This window comes from Ambystoma mexicanum, chromosome 6q (assembly GCF_040938575.1).
Source record: "Ambystoma mexicanum isolate Mex_15411 chromosome 6q, UKY_AmexF1_1, whole genome shotgun sequence".
Taxonomy (NCBI): domain Eukaryota; kingdom Metazoa; phylum Chordata; class Amphibia; order Caudata; family Ambystomatidae; genus Ambystoma; species Ambystoma mexicanum.
The window spans coordinates 31,909,257-31,935,730 of NC_090937.1; the positions used below are offsets into that span (position 1 = coordinate 31,909,257).

A 26,474-nucleotide genomic window follows, 5' to 3' on the forward strand; every position below is an offset into this window, starting at 1 on the left:
AAACATGTATGCAATTATCTGCGTCCATGAGAAAGGTTTGTCTTGGGCTGAAAAATGCCATCTATAAAATACCACTGCCCTATAGAAAAAGAAATGTTCCTGCAGCAAAGACTTGCATTTGAGCTAATTTGCTTACCCACAATGCACTGCCCATCTGGCTCTGAACTGGAAGTGAACTTCTAGTGATGGCTTCTCGGTGGCATGGGGCTGTGTGTGACTTAGTGATATAGAAATATATGAATTTTGAAATAAAATAGGGCAGCGGATGCTACCTTATAGTGAAGATGAATGATATTTGCATTGACTGCCCCACAATTCTATTGCAAATAACTTCTGACTCACTGCACAAAGCAATCGTCATCACAGGCTTTTCCAAACTGGACATTTTGGAGAAAAATCATTTAACGGTTAAAAAATGATTAAGAAAAAAAAGCTGTTTTTCGGCCTCCTCCTTTTCATTTTCCCATAGAGGAAAAATGTGCTTCCACAGTAGCATGAAAACCGCTGGACGAATTTGCACCAAATTTGAAACAAGTTGGGCACAAAACATTGCAGATATTTTTTTTAGTTTGGTGTAAATCCGCCCAGTTGTTTTTAAAACAGACGAGAAGAGATGAAAAGCCACTCTTTTTTGTTGATGTCAATGAGTTATTATAGACGGTATGCCACAGCAAGACAAAAAAAGAACGTGCTAAAAACGAGATTTGGAAGGGAGGAGGAGTAGTTTCACATTAGGCTACTGTTAAGAGGACCATATAGTTGGAGTCTGGGGTGGGCTGGGGAGCCCGATTGAGACAGGGTTTTTTTCTTGCAGCGGAAATCCTATGGAATTCCCACGGGAATCCTGCAGAAACGTCACAAGACACGCTTGGAAAAGAAATACGTCACGGGAAACAGCGAGTGAAAGGGGGATTGTATCAAAGGATCAGAGAGTATTTGGACAATGACAGCTGGAATGTTTTGAATTAATCTAACACCTCAAACACAGTCAAATGTAAAGACTCTGAACAAGCAGCATAGGTACTGAAAAGATGGTAAAATCGAGCCAATCCTTGAATAGTGCAGATGTAAATATAAATCCTTAGCGTTTAGCCCAAAGACAAATTCGCTACATGTGGACATAGGATAGAAATATGAAAGGAATGACCTTATGACTTTTAAAATGTGTTCTTGTTTGTGGCATAGCTGGGTTTGTTCTAGGGTGTTCGATGGGTGGCTTTGCAAGATTGGTGGATAAAATGCAATAATGTGATTAATGTAACACTATTTCTTTGTGTTCTTTTAGTGGGTCTATAGCGTTATAATTTAAAATAAAATATTTTCTGTGGATAAAATAACTTTAGAGGTGCGCCACTGATTGGGAATTGTGAGGTTATAGGGTATAATAAACTTAAACATTAGTTGTAGGCATTGTCCCATAAGGAACAGCCCTCTTTTCCTCGTAAACAATTCGCCTTTGAGATTAGCTAATAGGTGCAGTCCAAAATAAATCAAACCACCAAGTTCTATTGCTGTAAAATGCAATAAGTGTTACGTTCTGCCCTCCTTGACTTTGAACATATTTAATATCTGCATTGGATAACAACTATTATTCACTACAATGGATCTATCCTCAAGGATCAAGGACTGTAGGCCATTCCCCATGGGGTGGGGAAATCTGAAAATGCACCAGGGGATAAGGAGCAGAGGGTTAGGCTCTTGCACCCACACCAGATGCTTTCCAAGCGCCAGCTACAGAAACGGAAAGTTACAGTTTCTAGTAACTAGAAAATCATTCCTATTACTGTCATTATGATAATACTAGATCTATAAGGGCTACTTATGAAATTGAAGACAAGGTATATTTGTGAAACATGTCTTAGCTGTGAAAACAGTCATTATAAAGTTCCCTTCTCCAATACACCTTTATATTAATTAGTGTGTACTCAAGCAATTTCATAACAGTATGTTATGTTAAAGGTTCTTATACTGCGCACTGTTGCCACCTCATTGATATAGTAACATATGAGGTATGTGAGATATCCATAGTACAGATAATGACAAATCATTGCCTTATGAGGACCACCACGAAGAAACCACAGATAACCGTGGTTTGTCATTGATCATAAAAGATTCCAAAATGGGGTCCCTTCGGTAGGTACTTCGAGGAAATCCATGGCAGTCTTAATAACTACCACCCTGGTTGCATAATTGTTGAGAGCAGTAATTGCCATTAAATAGAGTTCTTAAACAGAAACTATTTGGCATCTGACAATTTTTCTGTAGTCGGCCCAAAGTACTAAGACACGTATGCCTCTGCAAATAACTAACCTGCCCAGCAGAGGCCAACAGATTGATGACCGTCAGAAGCATCCAACCGCGACTGGTCTCTTCACTTTGATTGATCTCCAGAAATTGGACTATGGATCGGCTAGCAGCCTCTGATGGAGCAGAAAGAAAAACAGATTAACGTTCATAAAACTTTCAAACATGTCGATAGCTGTTCCTGATTATCTCAATACTAATACAAGGTGACAATGTCAATATCAGAAAAACACAAAAAATCTGCAGGTTTTACATACCTGCATTAGTTTCACATTTTATACAAAGTGCATACAATGTGGCATAAACTCTACTCAACATAAATACCAATAAATGTTTTTATAGAGAAATATAATTTTGCTGTATACAAGATCTTACTGTGGAGATGCCCACAATGGTAAGAACATTTTTATTTAAGGGTGATATATGCATAAACAATTGCCGTGCTCTGGACTGCTGTACCTGTAGATTTATTTGATGCTCTCCTTCTAATTTCTGCTACCATCAATCGCGAAACTTGTGTTGTAAACTGTAAGAGGTCAGGGAATTTTTCCGTCATCATGTTGGGTGGGGCACTGCCAAACACCTGGAAAAAAGAAATAGAGAAAGTTTGTTACAATTTAGAGAGCATGTATATATTTTCAATTTTGAAGGCCAATTCGTTTAGAACAGGAAGCACAAGGAAATGCTTTGCAGAAAGCTTCTCCAATGACATATCCAACCTTGTGGTGGACCACCAGAACCTAGTTATAATCAAAGAAACCATTTTGGTGTTGCCACCATGAAAGCCATAATTATGTAAAGCCATACATCAAAATATAAATACAAATGTAATACTGGTACAAATCAAGGTATAACATATAACCATCCTTACAACAATATCTGACGATAGATGAGAACTCTTGCTTTTTTTAGATGATGCTTTCCATATAATATGTACGAGTCGCCAAGTTATCAATTGCACACTACCATTTAACAACTACTACATATCTGATCAACATTATCTGGTCAACATTGTCTAAAATGTAAGTTCAGAAGAATTAGGAATCGTGCCCCTTGGAATACAGTGGACAAAAAAAAGAAGAAATGCATCAAAGTCTCTATTTTGTATATACAAAAACCGCAGTAATTGGGATCACATTCTTTCCTTTCTAGAAAGCAACCATAGAATTTAAACTCAAATAATTGAACCTCAGTTTAGCCACATAGGGTTTGGCATAAGGAGAACAAAGAATAGAAGGCTGGAGATCACAGAAGCCAGAAACATCTTCATGAAATCTATTTTAAGATTTTTTCAGATCTACTTCACCCGCTGTTGCATACAACTTTAAAAAAGAACAGCCCTATATTTTATCATGGTTTACCAAGGATGTGATGGAAAAGACATTTTTTCTTGGTCCGTTTAACAGATGTATATTGTGTAGCTCTTTTCCCACATCTCTAACCCAGGGAACATAAATTATGATACCAATTTTCCATATGTTGTAAATTTCCTGTGCTAATGTAGCTTTTGCATTAGCCATAGTTTTTAAGAAATAACGTTGGTGTGATATGAAATAAGACAATTCCCTGTGGCATGCAAAATTAGGGGCACACCCAGTAACTTTTTAACAAATTAATTTTGTGTTAGTTGCAAATTCCCTCCAAAGCCTTATATATTCTAACTATTATTTATATAGGTTTCACATTAAAGCTTTGTTTGAAATATATTCCCCAATTGCCGGTTTCATCCAACACAACAGTTTAGTTACATGTGTTTGTTTCTGAAGTGTAGGTAAAAATTTCATCCCTAGATGAATTCATTACCTTTTTGGCATTCCCTCCATGTAAAAAAGGTACTTTAACAAGTAACAATTTTATTTGAAAATGCCTTGACAGCAGACTTATTTGCATTAATCATTGGGTCTCGAATAATGATATAGCTAGCAAATCTATCAATTGGGAGTGGAAGTGATTTCCATACTTCCAGTACCTGGGCATTAGCATGTACATGTCATAGAGTATCATACAAAGAGATGCAAAACCAATGAAACAAAAACGGGGTCAGCATGCAAACCTGACACAGACCACATGCGATAGAAAATTCTGCCCTATTGGCTAAACATGAACTAAGGAGCGCCTAAGCATGTGCAAAACACACCATAGCAGTGTGTGGTAAAAAACGAGTCCATGGCCATGTCGATAAAAGCCATGTAGATGCCTTCCATTTCAATAAAAATGTATTATTTATATTACTCCTACTACCCGTCCCCTTTCCTCCATACTTATGGGACATTCCTCCGTCCTGTGGGACGGGACCGGAGCACTTTGTAAAAAGCAATGAAAAATGTTGAACATTTTTAGTCCTTCCTCTCTTTCTGCGCGGGTCCATGCATGCGGCCGTAACCCCGCCCATCTCGGCTCCGCCCCGCACATCGCCCATCAGTCCTTTTCTCCGCTCGTTCGGGACTGGACGCACTTGCATCCGCAGAAGATTTTCTTCACTTTTTTCCTCTCTGGCTCTCGCTAGCTATTGTGTACTAGTCGGTCTATGTCGTTCAAACTAGACTTTCCAGATTGTTCATCGTGTCACTGACTTTTCGCAAGGGCGGACCCCCATCCTCTTTGTCTTGAGTGTTTGGGTCCGGACCACCGTTGGAGCTCTTTGCAATTCCCTTTCGGTCGGGGCACTTAAACGTCGGTTGGAGCGCCAGGAGGAGGTGTTTCAACGCGCCCGTCCCTTGCATTTTCAGGCTTTTATCGAGGAAAAGAAGAAACGCCCGGTAAGTTCTTAACTTTTTAAAGCACCCAGGCTGGGAGATACCTTTCCGGGCTCTTCCCGAGCCCGAAGGAGCGTTAGCCGCTCTGTCACCGGGGATTGCCCTGAGGTGCCTTCTGGGCCTAAAAATTGTACCAGAGTTTTCTCCGAGAGTCTCCATAAGGGGCCTGTGGATACTGGAGTACACTCCGAAGCCCCTCATGTGGGGGCAGCTTGCAGACCCAGTTCTACTGAGTCGTGGGGTACTGGAGCTAGCTCTGAGGCCTCTTTAGCGGCTTCCCTCAAAAATAAAACCGGGGTGCGCCCGAGGCCTTGGTTGGGCTTGGTGTTACCGAACGGATGTTCGAGGCCCGCGCTTGTAAGGCTGTTACCGGACCTGGGTCCGAGGTCCCTCGTACAGAGGCTAAAGTTACCAACATTTCTGAGAGGCCAGCCAAGGCCTTATCAGTGAAAGTTGTTTCTCACCGTTCCCGCTCTTGTGGCGACGCCAGAACTGTTGAGGGGGCAAAGAAGGAAAGTTCTTTCTTTACCGGCAGCGCCGAGGTCCTTCCTGAGAAGGCTAATTTGGCTATTGGTATGTCGCAGAAACATTCCAGACCTCATAGTACCGTCTCTGCCGAGGTTCCTTACATAAAGGCTAAAGTTAAGAACCCTGCCTCACTTCCTCACGTGCCGCAGTTCCCCTCAGGTGATGGCAAAATGGCAGCCGTTCCCGTAACGACCATGGCAGCCATTTTCGGCGCTTCCCCTACAACTACGCCATTGTCCTCAGGTGTAGGGCTTGGTTCTGTGGGTGAACATAAAATTCCTTGTGTGCATCCTTTTCGCCTAGTTTAAGACTGGAACGCTCGGATGCCCCTTCCGCACAATGTTTTGTTGCCTGTGGGGTCGGCACCTTTGATTTTTGTGGACACTTCGGGGGATGGGCCTGTGCGGCAACCCTCCCCATTGCGTCCCTGGAATTATCCTCCTCATGAGAGGCCTCCTCCGGTAGCTCCAAAACAGTCCCCGGAGGACGCTTTGTTCGGCAAATATCAAACGCTCATGCGTACCGACCCCATGAGGGAATATTTCAAGGGTCTTTTTAGGGAGATATGGCCACTCGCGCCTCCGGCTCACCCGCTCCTCCGGTGGTTCCGCCGGCGCCGCCCTTGCCTACGGTGCCACCCCCCTTCTCTTCCGCCATTGCCTCCATTGTCCCCTGTGGACAAGGCAGTGCTTGACACGGTTCAGCAGGATCCTGACCTGTCGGATGAGGCGCAGGGCGATCAGGACAACGAGGACCTGCCCCGCTCCATTAGACCTTTTCATGACCGGGTACTGGACATGATGTGCTTTTTGGATGATCCGGTGCCAGAGGGTGTGCTTTCTGGGGCGTTCAGCCTGTCTCCTTTGGAGCGTAACGGCCTGTTCTTGCAGAAGGAAGTTTTGGCTGAGGTCCATAGGGTCTGGAAAAGCCACACTCTTGACTTTTTGACAATAAGAAAATTCACGTGCGATACAGGCTGCATTCTTCAGAAGAGGTGGCTCTGTCGTCTTGTCCGCTCCCCCTCCTCCACAGTGATGACTGCGGCCACTTTGCAGTTCAGGCCTGCAGCATCCTCTTCTACGACGGCTACTCAGGTTCTGGGGAAGGAGGTCAAGCTCCTCGAATCCCTTGGGAGGAAGATTTTCACTAACTCGGCCTTACAGCTCCGGCAGGCCAATGCAGAACTAGTATTAGCGGGGGCGAATATGAGGATGTGGAAAGGTCTGTCGGAGTTTGAGGAGTTCATTCCGGTCGAGAAGCTGGAGGACTTTAAGGCGGGATTGTCCGATGCCAGGGTCTTGGCCCAGGATCTGGTGGAGGCTGCGGCTCACCACGTAGACACTTCGGCTCGGGGCCTTATGCTGGGGGCTGATACCTCCCCATAGGCGTGGTTACAGGCCACCAAATTTTCAAAGGAGGTGCAGGACAAGGTGTTGGACCTTCGGTTTGACAGTAAGGAGCTGTTCCATTCTACAATGGATGTGGAGCTGACCAAGATGAAGGACAGCACCCAGACAGCTAAGTCCTTGTCAGTCCGAGTTAAAACTCCTTTTAAGACCCCAGAGACCATTATCGCAAAGCCGGCCCTCTTCTGGTTTTAGAGGTTTTCTAGACCGGAAATCTCGTAGAGTGGATACTCCTTCGGGTAATAACCGCCGGAAGCAGCAACGGACTCGGTTTTTCTCCCGCTCCTCAGCCTCCTCCTCAGGTTGAGGTGCTAACACCAAAAGCCTACAAAATGAGGGTTCTCCGCGCTCGCACGAGACCCCGGTGGGAGGACGCATTGCATCTCATTGGGAGGCGTGGCAGACCATCACCAAAGACAGGTGGGTCTTGTCAGTCGCTCAGGCGGGCTTCCGCTTACCCCCCACCCCGCCCTTCAACCCACCTTTCCAGCAGTCGGAGTCGTCCTCCCTAAAAGCTGAGATTCAGAAACTTCTGGATCTCAGAGCTGTGGAACCCATTCCCCTTGGGGAACGAGGGGAGGGCTTCTACTCCCGGCTGCTTACGGTGGCCAAACCCAACGAGGCTGGCCTGCGCACCATCTCAGACCTTTCCCAGTCCAATCTTTTCCTACCCCAAGAGAAGTTCAAGATGATCACGCCCGGCCAGATACAGTCCTCCTTGCAGATGGGCGATTGGCTCAGGGTGGTGGACCTTTAGGATGCGTACAGACATATTCTGATTTGGAATCCACACAGGAGATCTCTGCTTCTCTGTGGGAGAGGAGCACTTCCAATTTCGAGTGCTTCCTCTTGGCCTCAGCTCGGCGCCACGTGTCTTCACGAAGATGATGACGATGATCGCGGCCTATCTTTGTCTGCAGGGTATCCATGTGTACCCGTATTTGGACGACTGGATCTTGCACAGCCCGTGCCCTTTGAAAGCCGCCTGCAATCTTCAGTCTCTCCTCCAGCTCCTGTTCCACCTTGGGCTGTTGGTGAACTGGTGAAAATCTTCCATGACGGTCTCTCGGGACTTAATTTTCCTGGGTTTTCGCTGGAACACGATCGACTGCAGAGTATACCTGACCGGGGACAGAATGGCGGATCTTTTGGCCACGTGTCAGATGTTTGCGCAGTCGGAGATGGGGTCGGGGGCTAGCACGTGGTAATCTGAAGGTTCCCCATTGCCTTTGTCGTCCGAAAAGACGCTGAGGCTGCCGTCGCTGGATGCACCCTTCAAGTTCATGGCGGCCTCGGCCTGCATGGCGTGCTAGGCCCAACGTTTGGTTTTTCGGTCCTTTATGGTCTTTGATTTGAAAAGCTGACAAGTTTAACAATGGCCCTCGTCGTGGTCCCTCGGAAGACAGAGGTTGCACACCCGGTGCTTGTCTTTCCAGGGCCATTTTTTGTTGCAACTGGGGCAAAATTAAAAGGGTGTATTTTCCATAATTGGTTGGAAAGGCATCTTAAATTGAGAGGGAAAGGGGAGATGTGCATTCTCTTAGTAGCCTAAGATATGAACACCCCCCACTCTCTCTACTGTCTGAGCTGCGGGCCGGTGCGGTCTTCCAAAGCCGAAGGTGTGTCGTTGAGGCAAGTTCTTTGTCAGACGACATTGGTCCTTAAAACCGCCGAAGATGATCATCGAAGACAGGCAATATAAAGGACAGAAAGAGTTACTAGCTCTAATTACATTATTAATCAATGGCGTTAGCCGAAACGGAACGCCGCGTTATAGCGTCCGATGAGGATGGCGGAAAAAAACAAATTGAGGGACCTCGCTGCGTGAAGGACCATGGGTACAGTGGACGTCACACACTAGGGGATAGTATTACTGGCCCACCCTGTCGAAGTCCCTTTTCGAGTTTCAAATACAGCAACTGTAATACCCTGCAGCTTCCAATAGATGTTGGCCTATGCATAGCATGTGAATTTAAGCAGATTCCACAAGCCTCAGAAATTATATGTATATATATTTATTTTTTTCAAGGACTGCATGTAAGGTACCAGTCGACTCCTTCACAGAACCTGAATTGAGACCTTTACAAAAAAATCTTCAAAAAAAAGCTGAAAGTGATGTTGGTCGATACCTAGATGGACACATTCTCTCCCCCTTATATATAAATTGGAATGAGAATAGTTTTTCACTAGGATGGAGCAAATTTACTGAAAGTTAAAAATGTATTAAAAAGAGTTCTATTGATGCAAACCGGTGCAGCATATTTTCAATATGGGTGGCAGTGGAGGGACTAGGGTCCCAAGCATTTGCGCCTGATCTATTGATATTCAAACACAACTTAGAGAAATGTAACCTCCAACTTTTCTCTGTAATATTACAGTTAGCTCTAGGGTTGGCCCGGTCCTGTGCAGGACCATAGAAAATGAATTCCCCAAATCACTGACTGTTGAGCTGGATTGCTACCATGGCTAGTTTTTCCCAAGCCAAATCTTAATTCCCTCCACGTGCTAAGCATTTTTCATGGATAGTTCTCTACAATTTGTGTCCTTGATGCATACGTGTTTTTGTCATACGCCGTCACGGCCATATCCGAAATTGGCAGATGTTTCCGCGTTGGAGCTGGAGACACAGAGGTAGGGGGTTTTAGTCCTTTATCTGTGTTCTTGCTATCAGCCTCAGTTACGTGACGTAGCGCCACTGGGAGTATTTAACTCCCCACCTCCTGGTAGACGCTGCGTTGCAACCCACTTTGGACGCTTTCCTGTTTCTGGGTTTCCTTGCTCTGATCCTCTGCCATCCACCTTTCGGATCTGCCAGAGGGTTTTTCCTGTCCGCCTGTGTTCCTGCTTCTTTCCTCGGAACGCTACTCCTCGCTTCAATTTCCTACCGCCGCTCCGGCTGGTACTCCGATGTGCTTTATCCGTTCCCCTCTCTCTCTCTTCTGATTTCGGGAATCCTTCCCATACTCTCTTTCTGCTGGGCTCCTCTGAGCTGTGCTTGCTGCATACCTTTTTTCCTCTTCCTGGAACCAGTGCCATATCTTCAAACTGCCACAAGGAGCTTCCGTCTCCCCTGACTCTGCTACTCCTTGGTTTAGACTGTTGGACATCTTCTACTCTGCTATCCGCCTCGCTCCATTGCTCTCATCAGCTATTATCCTGTCATCCGGATTGGAAGAGTCAACACTACACCCCAGGGTTTTTTCCGTTTTGGGTTTTTCCCTGATTTGTGGCTTGTTTCCGGAAAGGGAGTCACGGGACAGCTGTTTATCCAGCAGTCACTGTGGCTTCCCTCGTGACAAGCACATTCATCATAAGAAGGGAAGAGACTGCCTTGCACGACGACGCCTACAAGAGACCGACAACTCAGACAGCTCAGGTGAGGAGAGTGTGCTTGTGGGGGAGAAAGAGTTTGAATTGCACCACTCATCACAGATTGCAACGCCAAAAGCTTCAAAGATGTCTGCGGAGGATCAGGTTCAAGAGCTGTGGAAAGCTTTTCAAGCAATGTCTCAGGAGCTACAAGGAGTAAAGACCGGGAATGCTCTGCTTAAACAGATGGTATCAGCTAGAGAACCTGCCCCCCCGGAATTACCACCCATGGCGCTGTCTTCTGGGAAATTCGATGGATCTCCCAAAAAGGTGACAGAGTTTCTGGAAGCATGCATGGTTTATTTCACCTTTAGGCCTCGTACCTTCGCTACAGATCAAGCCCGGGTCGGTTTCCTAATTTCAAATATGACAGGAAACCACTGTCCTGGGCTACACCATTGGTGACCAGTGGAAACGCCATTTTGCAGGATTTTCCAGGGTTTCAGAATCTACTGAAGCAGACTTTTGAACGGCCAGAGCTGTCCTTTACCGCCTGCAAAGATTTACTGGATGTCAAACAAGGCTCTCTAGATGTATTGTCTTACATCTCCTCCTTCAAAACCTTGGCAGCTGGAGCGGGGTGGCCTGAGACAGCACAATATGCCATATTCAGGGAGGATTGAAGGAAGAAATCAAAGATGAGCTGGCCAGCTCTCCACGTTCACCCACTTTTTCAGACCTGCTAGCGGCTGCTCTTCACAGAGTATCGTCTACAGGAAAGAAGGGCGGAGCGTCGCAAACAAAGCCGCCCTGATTATACTACAGAACCCTCTGCACACTCACTCCCTGGTCGCTCTACTGCTACTTCTAACAAAGAACCAATGCAGATCGGCGCCACCAGAGCACCGTTATCCGCTGCTGAAAGACGTCGCAGTAGAGAAAAAGGATTATGTGCCTACTGTGGTTCAGACCAACACCTTCTCAAAGACTGCACAGAATTGCCAAACAATAGATCGGGAAACCAATACCCTTGGCGTCAGTAGGGACAAACGACCGGGGATCTCTCAACATTTCTCACCGTCCCTACGTCTCCCTTTCAGTTTCCTCTTCCGAGTCTAAAGAGGACTCCAGACTCATGGTGATTCCTGTACATCTTGACCTAGAGAGCAGACAAGTTAAGACCCTAGCCCTACTGGATTGTGGAGCGGTGGGTAACTTCGTTGACACCCTGTGGGCAAACAAGGTGGGTCTCCGCCGGATACCACGGAAGGAAGGTCAGAAGGTTGAAGGAGTGGATGGGACACCATTGTCTTCTGGTCCTATTACCCATACCACGGAGGAACTTTCCTTGACGATAGACCAACACAAGGAAATCTTATGTTTTGACATCATCAGGGCCGCCCATTTTCCCATTATATTGGGCATCACATGGCTCCGTAGACATAATCCATTGATAAATTGGTCCGAGAATCAGCTGAGCTTCAATTCCCCGTATTGCGCTACCAACTGTTTTCGGTTGGAGTGTCGGGAAGATCTACAGCCAGTTAAGATTTTTTCCAACAATCACATGGGAGTCCATGCATTACCCAGTTTTTGCTCAGGATTTTCCGAAGTGTTTCAAGAGTGCCTTCATGCCAAATTGCCGCCTCATCGGCCAGAGGACTGTACCATCGACTTGGAACCCAATGCCCTGGTTCCGTTTGGTCGGATGTTCTCTCTCACGCAGACAGAGATACAGGTTCTTCGGAAATACTTAGATACCAATTTGGAGAATGGCCTTATACAAACATCAAAGTCCCCTGCAGGAGCCCCTTTATTTTTCATTAAGAAAAGAGACTCCACCGATCTTAGACCCTGTATAGACTACCGGGGTCTAAATAAGGTTACCATTCATGATAGGTATCCGATGCCCCTTATCACTGACATCATTGAGGCTGTACAAGCGGCTAGAGCATGTACCAAGCTTGATCTTCGAAACGCATACCATCTGCTACGGCTTGCCCAAGGAGACTAATGGAAAACAGCATTCCGTACCCCTCTGGGCTTGTTTGAATATAAGGTAATGCCATTTGGATTGGTGAATGCACCAGCGGTATTCCAGAGATTTATGGACAGAATGTTTTCCGACATGCTTTCGATATCAGTCATCATTTATCTGGATGATATCTTGATTTTTTCATCTAGCATGGAAGATCACATCGAACAAGTCAAGCAAGTTCTGAATCGCCTGCAAAAAAACAATCTACTGGTCAAGGCAGAACAATGCAAATTCGCTGTACCTTCGGTGCAATATTTGGGATATGTACTGTCGGAAGAAGGGATCGCCATGGACCCAGACAAGATACACGCCATTCTTGACTGGTCGGCCCTTACTTCTGTTCGGGAGGTGCAGCGGTTCTTGGGACTTTCAAATTATTATAGGAGATTCATTCCGAACTTTTCAGAAGTGGTGTTTCCCATTACCCGATTGCTCAAGAAGGAGGCCTACCTGTTTTCCTGGTCCACTGAGGCGGAGGAGAGCCTCTGTCAACTGAAAAGCCTTTTCTGCTCAGCCCCGATTCTGCAACATCCGGATCAAACTCTAACGTTTATCCTTGAGACGGACGCATCTGCCATTGCTGTTGGGGCCGTGTTACTTCAGACCTTTCAGGATGTAGAACACCCGGTCGCACACCTATCTAAGACTCTCTCGCCCAGCCAACTCAATTATTCTGTTCTTGAAAAGGAGTTACTGGCGATGAAATTGGCTTGTGAAGAATGGCGGCACCTCCTCATGGGTGCCCGCCACCAGTTCCTCATCCGCACAGATCACAAGAATCTGAAGGCCTTACAGGAGATGGAATGTTCAAACTCCAGACAGGCAAGATGGGCTTATCTGTTTTCACAGTACGACTTCCAGATCACATACATTCCGGGGTCGCTTAATCGACTAGCTGACGCTTTGTCTCGTAAGGACTCCCATACTGAAACAGTGTCTGTCAAGACGGAGCCCATGTTCCACCGAAACCAGATCCTAGCAATGGTGGGTTCTTTTCTTCAAGAGGTGAAGGCTGCTGTCACGCAAGAATTGCCTCAAATCTCCTTTTCCGATTCCCCCTTTCAAGTAAAGGATGGATGGGTGTTTTATAAGAAGAAGTGGTATATCCCAGAAGGACCGCTACACAGGAAGATCCTGAGATGGTGTCATGACTCACGTATGGTGGGACACAGAAGCGGAGATGGCACCTTAGAACTCATCTCGAGGTCGTTTCTCTGGCCCAACATAAGAAAGGAGGTGTTTGAATATGTGAAATCTTGTCCAATTTGTGCCTCGGGCAAACCTCTAGGACTCTCAGGTGGAGAAGCTGACTCGCCCGTGGGGACTCATCTCCACAGACTTTATAGTGGATCTTCCGGAGTCCGAATCATGTACTTGTATCATGGTGACGGTGGATGCTTTTTCCAAATTGGCACATTTCTCCCCCCTTCCGAGATTACCTACCGCAACCAAGATGGCGGAGACCTTTGCCCGAGACATTTTCAAATTACATGGTCTCCCTGACAAGATACTTTCTGATCGGGGAAGTCAGTACATTTCAAAATTCTGGACAGCCTTGTGTACCCGAATAGGGGTAGAAAAAGCCCTTTCTTCCGGTTTCCATCCGCACTCTAATGGCCAAACCGAGCATCTCAACACCACTCTAGAACAATATCTGAGATGTTTCATTTCCCAACATCAAGACAATTGGGTCTCTCTACTTCCCACGGCAGAGTTCTCCTACAATAATTCCAAACACTCCGCCACAGGCCTTTCTCCATTTTTTGGTACTTACGGACTCCACCCAAGATTTCTAATACCAGAGGTACCCCGATTTTCCAAGTCACCAGCCGCTGAAGAGGTTTTGAGAAATATCCAAGAGGTACAGACCAGCGCATTGCAAGGGTTGGAAGATGATAGACGAAGGAATAAGGTTGGAGCTGACAAGCACCGTAGAGAATGCCCTTCCTGGAGGCCAGGAGACAAGGTGTGGTTGTCTACAAAGTACCTTCCCTGATGCACAAGACCTTCCAAACTGTCTCCACGCTTCCTGGGTCCTTTTTCCACTCTCTCCAAAATCAATCCTGTGACCCATCGTCTTCAACTCACCCCTTCTCTTAAACGCATTCACCCTGTTTTTCATTCCTCTCTCTCCTCAAAACTTACTATCCAGAGCCCCACCACAGGTCTCTCTCCCGGCAAATTCCTGTGCCTACATCCACCCAGGAGGAGTATGAGGTTTCTGCTGTTAGAGATTCTAGGTTTTACCGTGGTAGGTTGGAATACCTCTTGTCATGGAAGGGTTACCCGGAGTCAGAGGACTCCTGGGAACCGGCTTCTCAGGTACATGCCCCTCGGTTGCTTGCCAGATTCCACCGCTTGCACCCGGGGAAGCCGGGGTGCTTGTGGTCTAAGGAGGGGCATACTGTCATTCGCCATCACGGCCATAGCCGAAATTGGCGGATGTTTCCGCGTTGGAGCTGGAGACACAGAGGTAGGGGGTTTTAGTCCTTTCTCTGTGTTCTTGCTACCAGCCTCAGTTACGTGACGTAGCGCCGCTGGGAGTATTTAACTCCCCGCCTCCTGGTAGACGCTGAATGCAAACCACTTTGGACGCTTTGCAGTTTCCGGGTTTCCTCGATCCGATCCTCTGCCGTCCACCTTTCGGATCTGCCAGAGGGTTTTTCCTGTCCGCCTGTGTTCCTGCTTCTTTCCTCGGAACGCTACTCCTCGCTTCAATTTCCTACCGCCGCCTGCTCCGGGCGGTACTCCGATGTGCTTTATCCGTTCCTCTCTCTCTCTCTTCTGATTTCGTGAATCCTTCCCGTACTCTCTTTCTGCTAGGCTCCTCTGAGCTGTGCTTGCTGCATACCTTTTTTCCTCTTCCTGGAACCAGTGCCATATCTTCAAACTGCCACAAGGAGCTTACGTCTCCCCTGACTCTGCTACTCCTTGGTTTAGACTGTTGGACATCTTCTACTCTGCTATCCGCCTCGCTCCATTGCTCTCATCAGCTATTATCCTGTCATCCGGATTGGAAGAGTCAACACTACACCCCAGGGTTTTTTCCCCTTTTGGGTTTTTCCCCAATTTGTGGCTTGGTTCCGGAAAGGGAGTCACGGGACAGCTGTTTATCCAGCAGTCACTGTGGCTTCCCTCCGTGACAAGCACATTCATCATAAGAAGGGAAGAGACTACCTTGCACGACGACGCCTACAAGAGACCGACAACTCAGACAGCTTAGGTGAGGAGAGTGTGCTTGTGGGGGAGAAAGTTTGAATTGCACCACTCACAGTTTTTAAGAGGTTATGTCTACATTTACAGTTGATAAAAGCTTTATTCTACGTCAGATAGCTATATTTATATATTGATTTTTAAAAATTGTTTGCGCGATTGTGAAGCAGAGGCACAGAGAAATGCTTTACAGACAGTTTCACAAATAACATGGCCAACATTGTGCGGTTAACAACCAATTCAGCATTAGTGGACACTTCAATATCTGATCGAATTAGGAAATTTAACTTCTGCCACATCTTTAAGCTCCCACAGGACCAACTGTCACTTGAACAAATGGTCAAGCAGGCAATGCACTCTGCAGAAATACACTTGATACACTTTCTCCAAAGAAGGTCTGACATCTACAAGTCCTTCCCCAGCCATATTTCGTGGAGTGACCGCCCCATGGTAGCTTTTGTTATCAATGCATTCACAAGGCGAAGCCTGGAAGTGGAAGTATACAGAGCACAACTCTACAATAAATGAGGTACTTCCTATAAAAAAAGGACTATATGTAAAAATGCCCCCAGGAAAATGTAGTCATGTGAAAATGTAGCCAGCAAAAGGTCGTTTTAATACATGTAGTCATTCAATACAAAAGCAAAACAAAAAGAGGTGATGTTTGGAAGGTTTAGAATAAATGTCTATCTCTGGCATTGCTCTGGGCAACCCTTCAGACCATCGTTCTTTGCCTGCCAAGCCACTGCAAAAGGGAAAGTCCATATGCAAATCAGGCTTGGTCCCACCCACAAAGGGGTAGTCCAGCCCGAACTGGTAGGTCACATCCCTTCTGCATAAGACCACAAGCATCCCCAGACATGTTTCAGCCTTGTTAGGCGTCATCAGTGAGGAGTGCTTGGGTCTCTAGGCCCAGCAGGCACGGGAACCACGTCTGGGCATACCTGTCCCACTCGGGGTGACAAACACAAAACAAAAGAGGTGATGGTTGGAAGGTTTAGAATAAATCTCAACCTCTGGCAATAGTAAAGCTCTCTTGCGTTTATCCTCTGCCCACACTAAGCAACCCCACTGCACTCCCTTCCAAGTCCTCCCTAGTGGCTGGAGACCATCGACATGGAAGCATTGTGCAGTATAAACATAAAAGAACTATTTAGTTAATGCATTTATTGTTAACGTTCATTACGCATCGCTTGTTATTTCCTGTTAGAGCACTGTGAAAGGCAGTGTGATAAAAGGGAACCTGGTCATGTGTTCTTGCTACTAAATGAAGTGCACCAGCTATAGCGGCTTAAATGTTGTGGACCCTTTTTTCCATTTCGGCATGCTTTCGTTCATTTTGTTTGGGGAGCAGGGAGACAACCATAACCTTGCCCTTTCCCTACCTCTCTTCCAATATTCCTCATTAGTCACCAGCTACACCACAATAATTCTTTTAACCTCAAGAAATTAAATTCACAAAATGTAGTGCCATAATAAAGTGACCTGTCCCCAATACAAGGCATACATTAAACGACATACTAGTTTACACAAGTTCTTCTAAACTTCCCCAAACAGAAATAGCTTATAGCTAGCTCAGTACACAAAAGTAATGCACCCAAACTTACAGTGTGAAGTTGCGCATTAACAAAGAATTGTAAACTTCACGGCTTTGAATTGCAGGATGTTCCACAACCATCATTAGTTTTGTATAAAGAGACTACGCAACAAGGTACAAAAAGACATCCAACAAAGATGTTAGAAACTATAATATTTTATGCTAACAAACGCTTACCGAAAAGGAGGGTTCCAGCTCTTAAAGTCATGCTAGTAGAATCACAATATATTTATGGTGAGGAGAAGGGGGTTAAAAAGCTTTGCAGTTTATGCTAGTCTTAGCAAGAACAACAACTGGAGTGCAGGATCCTTCAGCAAAATGTAAGCAGTTGAACACACCGTGCATTAGTGGGTCGTTCAGATGTTTGGTGAAATAGTGTTGGCTTAATCTGCGTTGGTCAGAAGCTTTACAGCACTCTAGTGAACAAAGTGAGTGGTTTTCTTGATGCAGATCAATTAGAAGAAAACTGAAGGTTCTCTGGGCTAAAGAGAATGCTTAAACATGCATTTCTCCATTTCCCACCAGATTTCCCTTGGATCAATAATCAATTCCCAGACTCAGAGCTGTGATTTAAGGACTACAAATGGAGCGCAGCATTTGACTGTTGGCAAAGATCTTGTTTTCCTTTGGTATTCCAGACAGTGGGAAATCTATGTACTGGCCAAAATAAAGCTGGCCAGCTTTTGAACTCTTTTTTTAAGCTTTGTTTATTAATTTTGCATACAACTTAGACCCAAAACAAAAAACAAAAACCCAGAGTGTCTGCACTGTGCATTGAAATGATAAGGATGTCTTGCATGTTGATAATGGTCTGTGGACTGCTAAAAACATTACGGAAGAGAGTTCAAAAGACTGTGGTGGAACCTGCATTCGATTGTGACAATAAGAATTGTACGTAGGGGCCCCCTGCATCCGGGGTTGAGCATGAAGTGGCATCAGACGATTGAATGGGACATCATATCCTAACAATATGCAATATCTTCCAACCATATGGCCTTGTCTGGAGCCTGACCTTTCCACCACGAGATGGCTACCCCCCTGCAAGCCAAAACCAAGAGAAGACTCGCCAACCTTCTTACATGCCTTGGTAGGGTCACAGTCAGCCCCAAGAGCCACCATCTGGTTTACATCTACCTGTTCTTTAACAATTAAAGATATTGTGCCAAAGATCTCCCTCCAAAATGTAACAATCTGAGGCCAGTACCAGTCCAGGTGAACAAAATCCCCTCTATCAACTCTGCATCTTGCACATATCTGCGATACTTCTGGGTAATCTGTGTATCTTGGAAGTTGTGTGGTATGTTTGATGCATGAAATTAAAGTGGGTCATTCAATATCTGGCATTGAGAGAGACACTTAGGCCCATTATGTACAACCTCTCCTCCAAAATGCCCAAGTTATTTTCCTATTTCTGCCTCCAGGTGCCGGTCGCGGGTGAGATCTCAGACATCTACCATAGATCTGGGATTCCATGGACACCCTTTCCTGCGCCTGAATGACATCAGGTATCAAAGGAAAGGTGCTTGGTTGATTCTAGGAGGTGCAAAAGTACACCCTCTATTCATTCCTGATGCGGAAATACATAAATATATCTAAAGGAGTGATTCCCCCCCAGCTCTTTAAACTTATCTAGTGATTTTAAAAAGGCCTTCCTTGTAGTAATCCTCCAAGTAGCAATGCAAATCTCAGTTATTAAATTAATATACGTCTTTCCATTTGTAATCTTCCACGCACATATTTATTTAGCCGGAATCAGAGGGGAGTATAGAATTCCAACTCCCATCCTCTGCTATTTTATACCAAGCTGCGCAGGAAACGACATTTACTACCGTTAGTTTGTGCTTAATACACACCAATATTTAGGTCCGGAGGAAGGGAAATGGAGTGGGGACAGAGACCGCCCTCTCAAACTGCACATGTGTTCCAGAGGGTCTAGTTTCACACCAAAACTATAAGAAATGGGGTTGAGCCACCCAATAGTAACGTTTAAAATCTGCAGCGCGAGGACCCCGTTAATTAACCCGGAGTGAAATGGGGAGACCTTAATTTAACCTTGTTTCCCAGCTCAGAGAAATTCGGATAAGATGGCGCAAAGGCACTTAAAGATGAAGCCCGGGAGGTATATTGGGATATACAAAAATCGGTAGAGAAATGTTGCCAGCAGAACCATTTTAATTACTGCAACGAGGCCCAGTAGGGGGAGAGGTACACCACTCTCCCTGCTTCCCCAGTGCCTCCCCCGCCCTTCCATAATTTTCCAGAAAGAAAACATCTGGATTCCTTGAAATTTCAATGCCCTAATATCTGGCATTATCCAGCTCCCATTTAAACCCGAAATAGTGCTTGCAAATGGACGTGCTCAAGGTGAAAGGAAAAACCACTGACTTGATTAATTCTCAAACCTGACATTTACCCAAATGTATTAATTTGACTCATGACCGGGTTAAAATTCTCCTCTGGCTTTATCATCTGTGTAAAGCGAGATGATCAGTCTGTGAGAGTATAAGTGAATCCCTCTGTGCAGGTGCTGCTCTCAGGAGAGCCCCAGTGGCTCCATAGTAAGTGCAAACAGTAATGGGGATAAGGGGCATCCTTGTCTCGTTCCCCTCCACATCATTAGGGCGCCATATCCTCCTCCATTCAAAAGCTATCCTCACAGAGGGAGAGTTATATATAAGAGCAACCAGCTTGAGAAAACCCAAACCCAGCCCGATTTTCTAGTGTGTCAAGAAGAGAAATAGCCATTTGATTGACACTGCTGGGACGGCTTGGTCTACTAAATGCACCTTTAGGTCAAGCAATTAAATCAATCTGGAGGACGACAATCAGTTGCATTAGAACCATTTGGAGTCAGCACTGTATGTAACTAACGCATATGAGGGTGGGTATTGCTGTTGCATCTAGAAATTTTAAATGGGAATTTCTCGCACTTGAAGGACCTGGGGATCGGCAATGTATCACGCTAAAATACACACATATGGTGGGTATTTATTGCACTTGGATCGTATGCGAGACTAAGCACTGCTCTTTGTACCTAGATGGACTCCGGTGGTAGACAATGTTAAATGTATAGCTAACCCAGGTATTCCTTTTGTACTCTTCACCTCCTTTGAAACGTAGCCAAAGGCACAGCCTCACACCCATACACATCTGCTCTCACACTGTTGCACAACATCCCTGCCATAAGATTGAAGCCTTTTCATGACAGAAATGTCAAACTGTACCTACTCCCATAACTTTTCTTCATCTTACATACACCCTCCAACTTTGCTATTAGTATACCTCCTTCCATCCATCCACCCATCCACATGCCATTCAGACATGGGAGACTAGCCGGGTCTTGGCCAACCTATCATAACTTCAATGGGCGAAATACACACGCATAATAGCACCTCCAAATTGTCCATATTTTGGGCACACTGAGGGCATTAAACCAGCAGTGTGTTGTGACCATAACTATGGTGAAAAGCACTATACAAAACGACATAAATTAATGAATACCAGTCCAGATACTAGTCTATCACTTAAGTACTGAGCCGTTGTGCATGAGACACCCTGGATAACAACAAAAAACGTACAACTACCCCCCTGTGGTTCCCCCCAACCTTCCCGCTCGGACACCCCCAACTGGCCCGAATCACAAGTATCCGCCCTCCTGAAACCATAACACTGAGATTAATGCATGAGGGGTCCACACCCTCCCCAGCCCCAGCCCATAACCTTCTATTATCATCGATACGAAGACATAATAATAGGGTTCGGAGAGGAGACTTCCAACCGCTGACACCCCCATATTCAGCGATACAGCCTTTTATATAATCACCATTAGATGCCCCTCTCATGTGAGTCCGGAGATCAGGGGTCATCACACACATCCACACAGGTTGTACTAGCCTATCCTGCACCACCTCGGGAACGCTGCTTTGAGATCCTCTCGATAAATAAACTGGCCGACTACAGCATGGTGAAAAAGTGGGCTATCCCAGCATACTGGATTCGTAATTTAGTGGGAAACATCATCGAATCACGGATATTGCACTCTCTGAGCCTGAACTTCACACCTCCAAATGTTCTCCTGGAGGATTGCATGGTGACAGAAAAATCTGGTAAAGTTTTAAGCTGCCACCATATGAGAGCTTACCCTTTATTCTGTACAGTCTTAAAATCGTGTCCCACTCGTTCCACGACAAACAGCAGCGAGAGCTCATCTCAGCCAAAGATCGTTGTGCAGATTTTTCAACACATTCTTGCATCTTGCCCGTCACGTGTGCTTCCCTGATTGCGACTAGGAATATAAAATTATTTCGCAGTTACCATATTTAGTATTTAGCAGTTATTTTAGCAGAGATTGGTGCCACGGTTTCCTCCATTTAGGAGATCCTGTTATCAGACTCATCGAGTCTGGACCCATGTTTATCGATGCTCAGCTGAAGAATAGCTACCTTGCCAGTGAGAGCATCTAGCTTGGTGTCACGCTTCCCTATTCCGGCTGTAAAATGAAGGAGGCATGGGTGCAATTTTAAGGGGACAAGGGTGTTAATCTCCCCAAACTTTTGCAGCACACCATTTTCAGCAAGGTTACTCCACTGGAAGAATGATATCCTTTACACCCATTGAGGTGTCATCTGTTCGATCTGAGGTTTCCTCTGCGGGTGTGGGAAGCACCAGTGGGATCTTGGCCTTGTCACCACTGCCTCGCCCTCAAAGGAGAGCTTCCACTGACTTTTGTCCCCTTTGCCCATTTTCAGAGCGTGCCACCGGATTGTATGGACGGCCTTTGTGTAGAGACTGCGGTATCAATTTTACCACTCACTATGGTCCAACTCGCCTCTCCGTCAACCGCCTCAGTTGCTTATCCCCCTCTGCTGCTCCTTCTGCTCACACACTGCTCTTGAGCACCCCCCCAGGGGATCCAGCAACGTTAATGTGCTTATTTTTGCCAGGGTTCTTCTTTCTTATCAACTTCCTCGAATCCTGCAGAGCGGCTAATGGGCAACCCGAGTTAGCCGCCCAAGAGTCATCATTTTTTTTTTTAAATTTAGCTTTATTGGTTTTTACAAAAAACAAAAAGAAGCAAACAGTATTCAAACAGGATCATACATCTGCCAGAGGTGTAAGTCGAACAAACAATGAATAGTAAAAACAGTAAACTAGATTCTCTTGGTAGTGCGACAGTCCGGGTTGTCTGGAAGAGTCTCATCGACTGTTCGCCAAAGCCCACTCCCACCCCCCTCCCCCACTTGGGTTAGTGTATCTCGCAAGTACAATAGTTTGACAAAAGTGTTAGTATCATATGATTGACACAGCGTTGCATCCGATAGTACCATGGTCGCTGGAAGTAAGGGTCTCGTCCTTTGTAGTGTTCCTTAGGTGTGGTTTCATTCGGTAGGGTTTTTTGGGGGCTCCTCAGGTTGGGAGTCATGAGTAGGCGTGATATATGTATTCTTGAAGTCCATCCATAGAGTTTCGCACTTCACCGATTTATTGTGCAGGGAGGCAGTGATTGTTTCCATTACATAAATGCTCGTGGCCAATTTAATCCATTCGGTCTTACCTGGAACCTGAGGGGATTTCCACTTGGTCGCTATTAGGGCCCTCGCAGCCAGTAATAGCTGGGGAGCCAGGCCTTTGACCCGGAACCAATCCTCCTCAACTCTCTCAAGGCCAAACAGGACAAGGAGTGGGTCAAGTTCTCTATGGATGTCGTCTACTTCTTTGATCCATCCCAGGACTTCGGTCCAAAACACTTTGATGTGCGGGCAGCTCCACCACATGTGCCAGTAGTTGGCAGTTTCTCCGCAATTTCTCCAGCACTTTGGGCTCATGCACTGGGAAATTTTGGAGAGTCGAAGCGGATCGTATTGCCATCGGTGTAGGAGTTTTATTGCATGCAGCTTATATTGGTTGGATATGGAGGATTTAGGCGCAGCTCTGCACGTTAATTCCCATTGTTCGGGAATTATCTCTTCGCCTAGGTCTTTTTCCCATCTGGCCCTAAGGAGTTCCGTGTTCCCGCCGCCTGCACACAATAGCGTTTGGTACATTATTGAGATAAGGCCTTTCATTTCCGCTCTAGAGTCTAGGAGTGTCTCAAAGGCGGTGAGATCTCTTCTCAGTTTTTCCCTCCATTCGGTTCTCGTTAACACCCCTTTTAGCTGAATGAAGTGGAACGTCGATAGAGTGCCTATCCCCAGTGCCGTTGTCAGTTCAGGTAGTGTGATATACTCAGCTTTTTTCTGGAGGTGTCCCACCCTCTCCAGTCCTGCCTCGTACCATGACTGGAACCGGTCTAGGTTCGGGATTTGGTCATTTATGCCAGGAGACCACAAGTGACTGAGCGGGGATGGCCAGGTGGTGACTTCGCGCATCTCTTTCCCAGTGCGCCATATAGCCCATATGGTGGATAGTATGGGGTGGTGTTTAATTCTCTTCTGGACCCGTTGGTGTGGCGACCACAGCCACTCCGCCACCGTGGCGGGGGACAAGTAGTGGTTGTCCATCTGGACCCATTGCAGGTGTTTGTGGTCTCTGAAGTGTGGGATTAGGACGCGCAACTGAGTGGCATTGTAGTATTTTCTCAAATCGGGAAGCCCTAATCCACCTCTGTCCTTGGGGAGAATAAGCGTGTCATATGAGATCCTCGGTCTTTTTACCTGCCAGAGGAACCGCAGCATGATCTTACGGGCATCCACGAAGAATTCTTGGGGTATCTCTATCGGTAGCATCTGAAAGGGGTAGAGGAAGCAGGGGAGGCATACCATCTTGACAGCATTGATGCGCCCCAGCCAAGAGATCATCAGTTTGCTCCATTTCTCAAGGTCTCTCTCAAAGCTTTGAAGGAGCGGGGGGAAGTTAGCCTCATATAGTTCGCCTAGGGTTCTGGTGATCTGTATGCCCAAATATCGTAATGTTGTGTGTTCTACCTTGAGTCCTAAGAGAAGGAACTTGGTGTCGTTATCGTCTGGGGTACCTTGGAGTGGAAAGAGTATGGATTTGGACGTGTTTACTTTAAACCCGGAGAACCGGCCATATTCTTTTATTAGATTTAGGGCATGTGGTATGGAGGTCATCGGTTTCGTTAGGTGTAGAAGGATATCGTCAGCATACAGCCCTGCTTTGTATTCCTTACCTCCCAGGCGAATTCCCTCTATTCGGGGGTCGTTCCTTATCTTTTGGGCTAGGGGCTCCAGGGAAAGTGCAAACAGGATCGCGGAGAGTGGGCATCCTTGTCTGGCCCCCCCGTTGCAATTCAAACCATCTGGAATATTCCCCGTTCACAAATATTGATGCTTTGGGAGAGGTGTATATTGCTCGCACTCCATCGCAGAATTTTTAGCTTATCCCTACTTTCTGGAGTACTACACCCAGGAACTCCCATTCCACCCTTTCGAAGGCTTTTTCTGCGTCGATCGATATGAGGGCCGGGTCATCTGCTATACCGTGCCCTACGTGGACAAGGTGTAGGGTTTTACGCATTGTGTCAGCGCCCTGCCTCCCGAGGATAAATCCCACCTGGTCAGGGTGGACCAAGTTGGGCATTAGAGTTTCCAGTCTGGCTGCCAGTACTCGTGCGTAAATCTTCGCATCGAGGTTGAGGAGGGAAATAGGGCGGTATGACCCACATAATTTGGGATCCCTACCCACTTTAGGAATGACAGTTATGAGGGCTTTCCTAAAGGAATCTGGTGCGATCCCAGAGCTCATTATCTCATTAAAGAGCTCCGTGAGAAAGGGTGAGAGCTGCTCGGCGAAGGTCTTATAGAAGCCGGCCGTATAACCATCCTCGCCCGGTGACTTCCCCAGTGTAAGCCGTTTGATCGCCTCTCGTGTCTCATGTTCGGTTATTGGGCTATCGAGGAGTTCGGACTCTGTGTGTGAAATTGTGGGCATAGTAATTGGGGACAGGTAAGCAAATATATCAGGGTGAGCCGCAAGCAGCTCAGAGGTATATAGGTTTTCATAAAAGGTGGCAAAGCTCTCGGGTATCGAGTGGGGTGGATGTATCGCGGGGTTGCTGGGCTCTTATCTCTTCCCTCCTTTCCCTGAGCCTGGCGGCTAGGAGTGCATCGGCCTTATCCCCCTTCTCATAATATGTCTGTTTCAGGAATTGTAGCTTCCGCACCACCTGTCCATGTTCTAACAGCCGTAGTTCCTCTCTTTTACGTTGGGCCATGTCGAGTTTGGAGGGGTCCACCGTCGTTTCGTCTGTTATTCCCGCTTCCAGCTGGTATATTTCTTTGCGGAGTTTGTTTTCTACAATTTTACGCTCTCTCTTTTTAGAGGAGCCCTCACGTATTAAGATACCTCTCCACGTGGCCTTCCCCGCTTCCCAGATCACCTGTTTGGGGACCTCCCCATTGTCATTCGTCTTGAAATATTCCTCAATCTCGGTTTCCATTTCATTTCTGAACGCCGCGTCGGTCCAAAGGGACTCGATGCATCGCCAGGATCCCCCAGCGGCAGGCAGGTCGTTCCAGTCGACGTCTGCTAGGACCATGTCATGATCTGTCCATGTTGTCGGGATAATGTTGGTATAACTTGTTGACCTTGCAAGGTCAGGTGCGAGGAATATATAGTCTATGCGCGAGAAGGTGCGATGGGGGTTCGAGTAGAAGGTGAAACCCCCTTCGTCAGGATATTGTTTTCTCCACACGTCTCGTAGATCGTAAAGTTCCATCATGGCAGCGAATTTAGTGCGATCCCTCCTATGCTGGGCCCGCGTTTCGGGGTTGCCTGGCTTCCAGTCAACAGTCAGGTTCACACACTGATTAAAGTCGCCTCCTATAATGAGGTGGCCTGCAGTCTCTAGTACTATTTTGGGAATTGTCTTCCGAAGGAATGCAGCTTGTCCGTTATTAGGCGAGTATATAGTAGCGATCGTGACCTGAACTCTTGCGATTTTCCCCACTATCAGGAGGGTTCGTCCACTCACATCTGACCAGGTCTTTTCTATCTCAAAGCCTACCCCTTTCCTGATGAGGATCCCAACTCCTCCCTTCCTGAGTGGGCCAGAGCCCCAGAATTCCAACCCCCCCCCCCCCCCGTTTCCCCAGGACCGCTCGCTCCTCTCCTCTGGCAAATTTTGTCTCTTGTATGAGGAGAATGTCAATGTCGGATCTTCGGAATTCTCTGCGCACTAGCGATCTCTTAGTAGGGGAGTTCAGTCCCTTCACATTGATAGTCCCAATTCTGAGGAGACCCTTGCCCTTAGACTTCTCATGTGATGCCATCAGCGGTTTGGAGATGAGGGTGTCTCACCATCAGCGAGCAGAGGGGCAAGTGGGTGCCCTGTGTCATCTTGGCTGTGATACTTCGAAGCAAAC

At 46.4% G+C, this 26,474-nt stretch overlaps 1 protein-coding gene across 5 annotated transcripts in view; it reads right to left on the bottom strand.

Annotated features, from left to right (window-relative positions):
• The window catches only part of WDFY3 (WD repeat and FYVE domain containing 3), a 2,538,776-nt gene that overhangs the window by 2,057,365 nt on the left and 454,937 nt on the right, over positions 1–26,474 (bottom strand). For all 5 annotated transcript variants that reach the window (XM_069630405.1, XM_069630406.1, XM_069630403.1 and 2 more), the window contains 2 exons: positions 2,764–2,887; positions 2,311–2,420 (listed from right to left, as the gene is read on the bottom strand). In XM_069630405.1, coding sequence (XP_069486506.1) covers positions 2,311–2,420; positions 2,764–2,887 — 234 coding nt within the window. The remainder of the gene's footprint in view (positions 1–2,310; positions 2,421–2,763; positions 2,888–26,474) is intronic.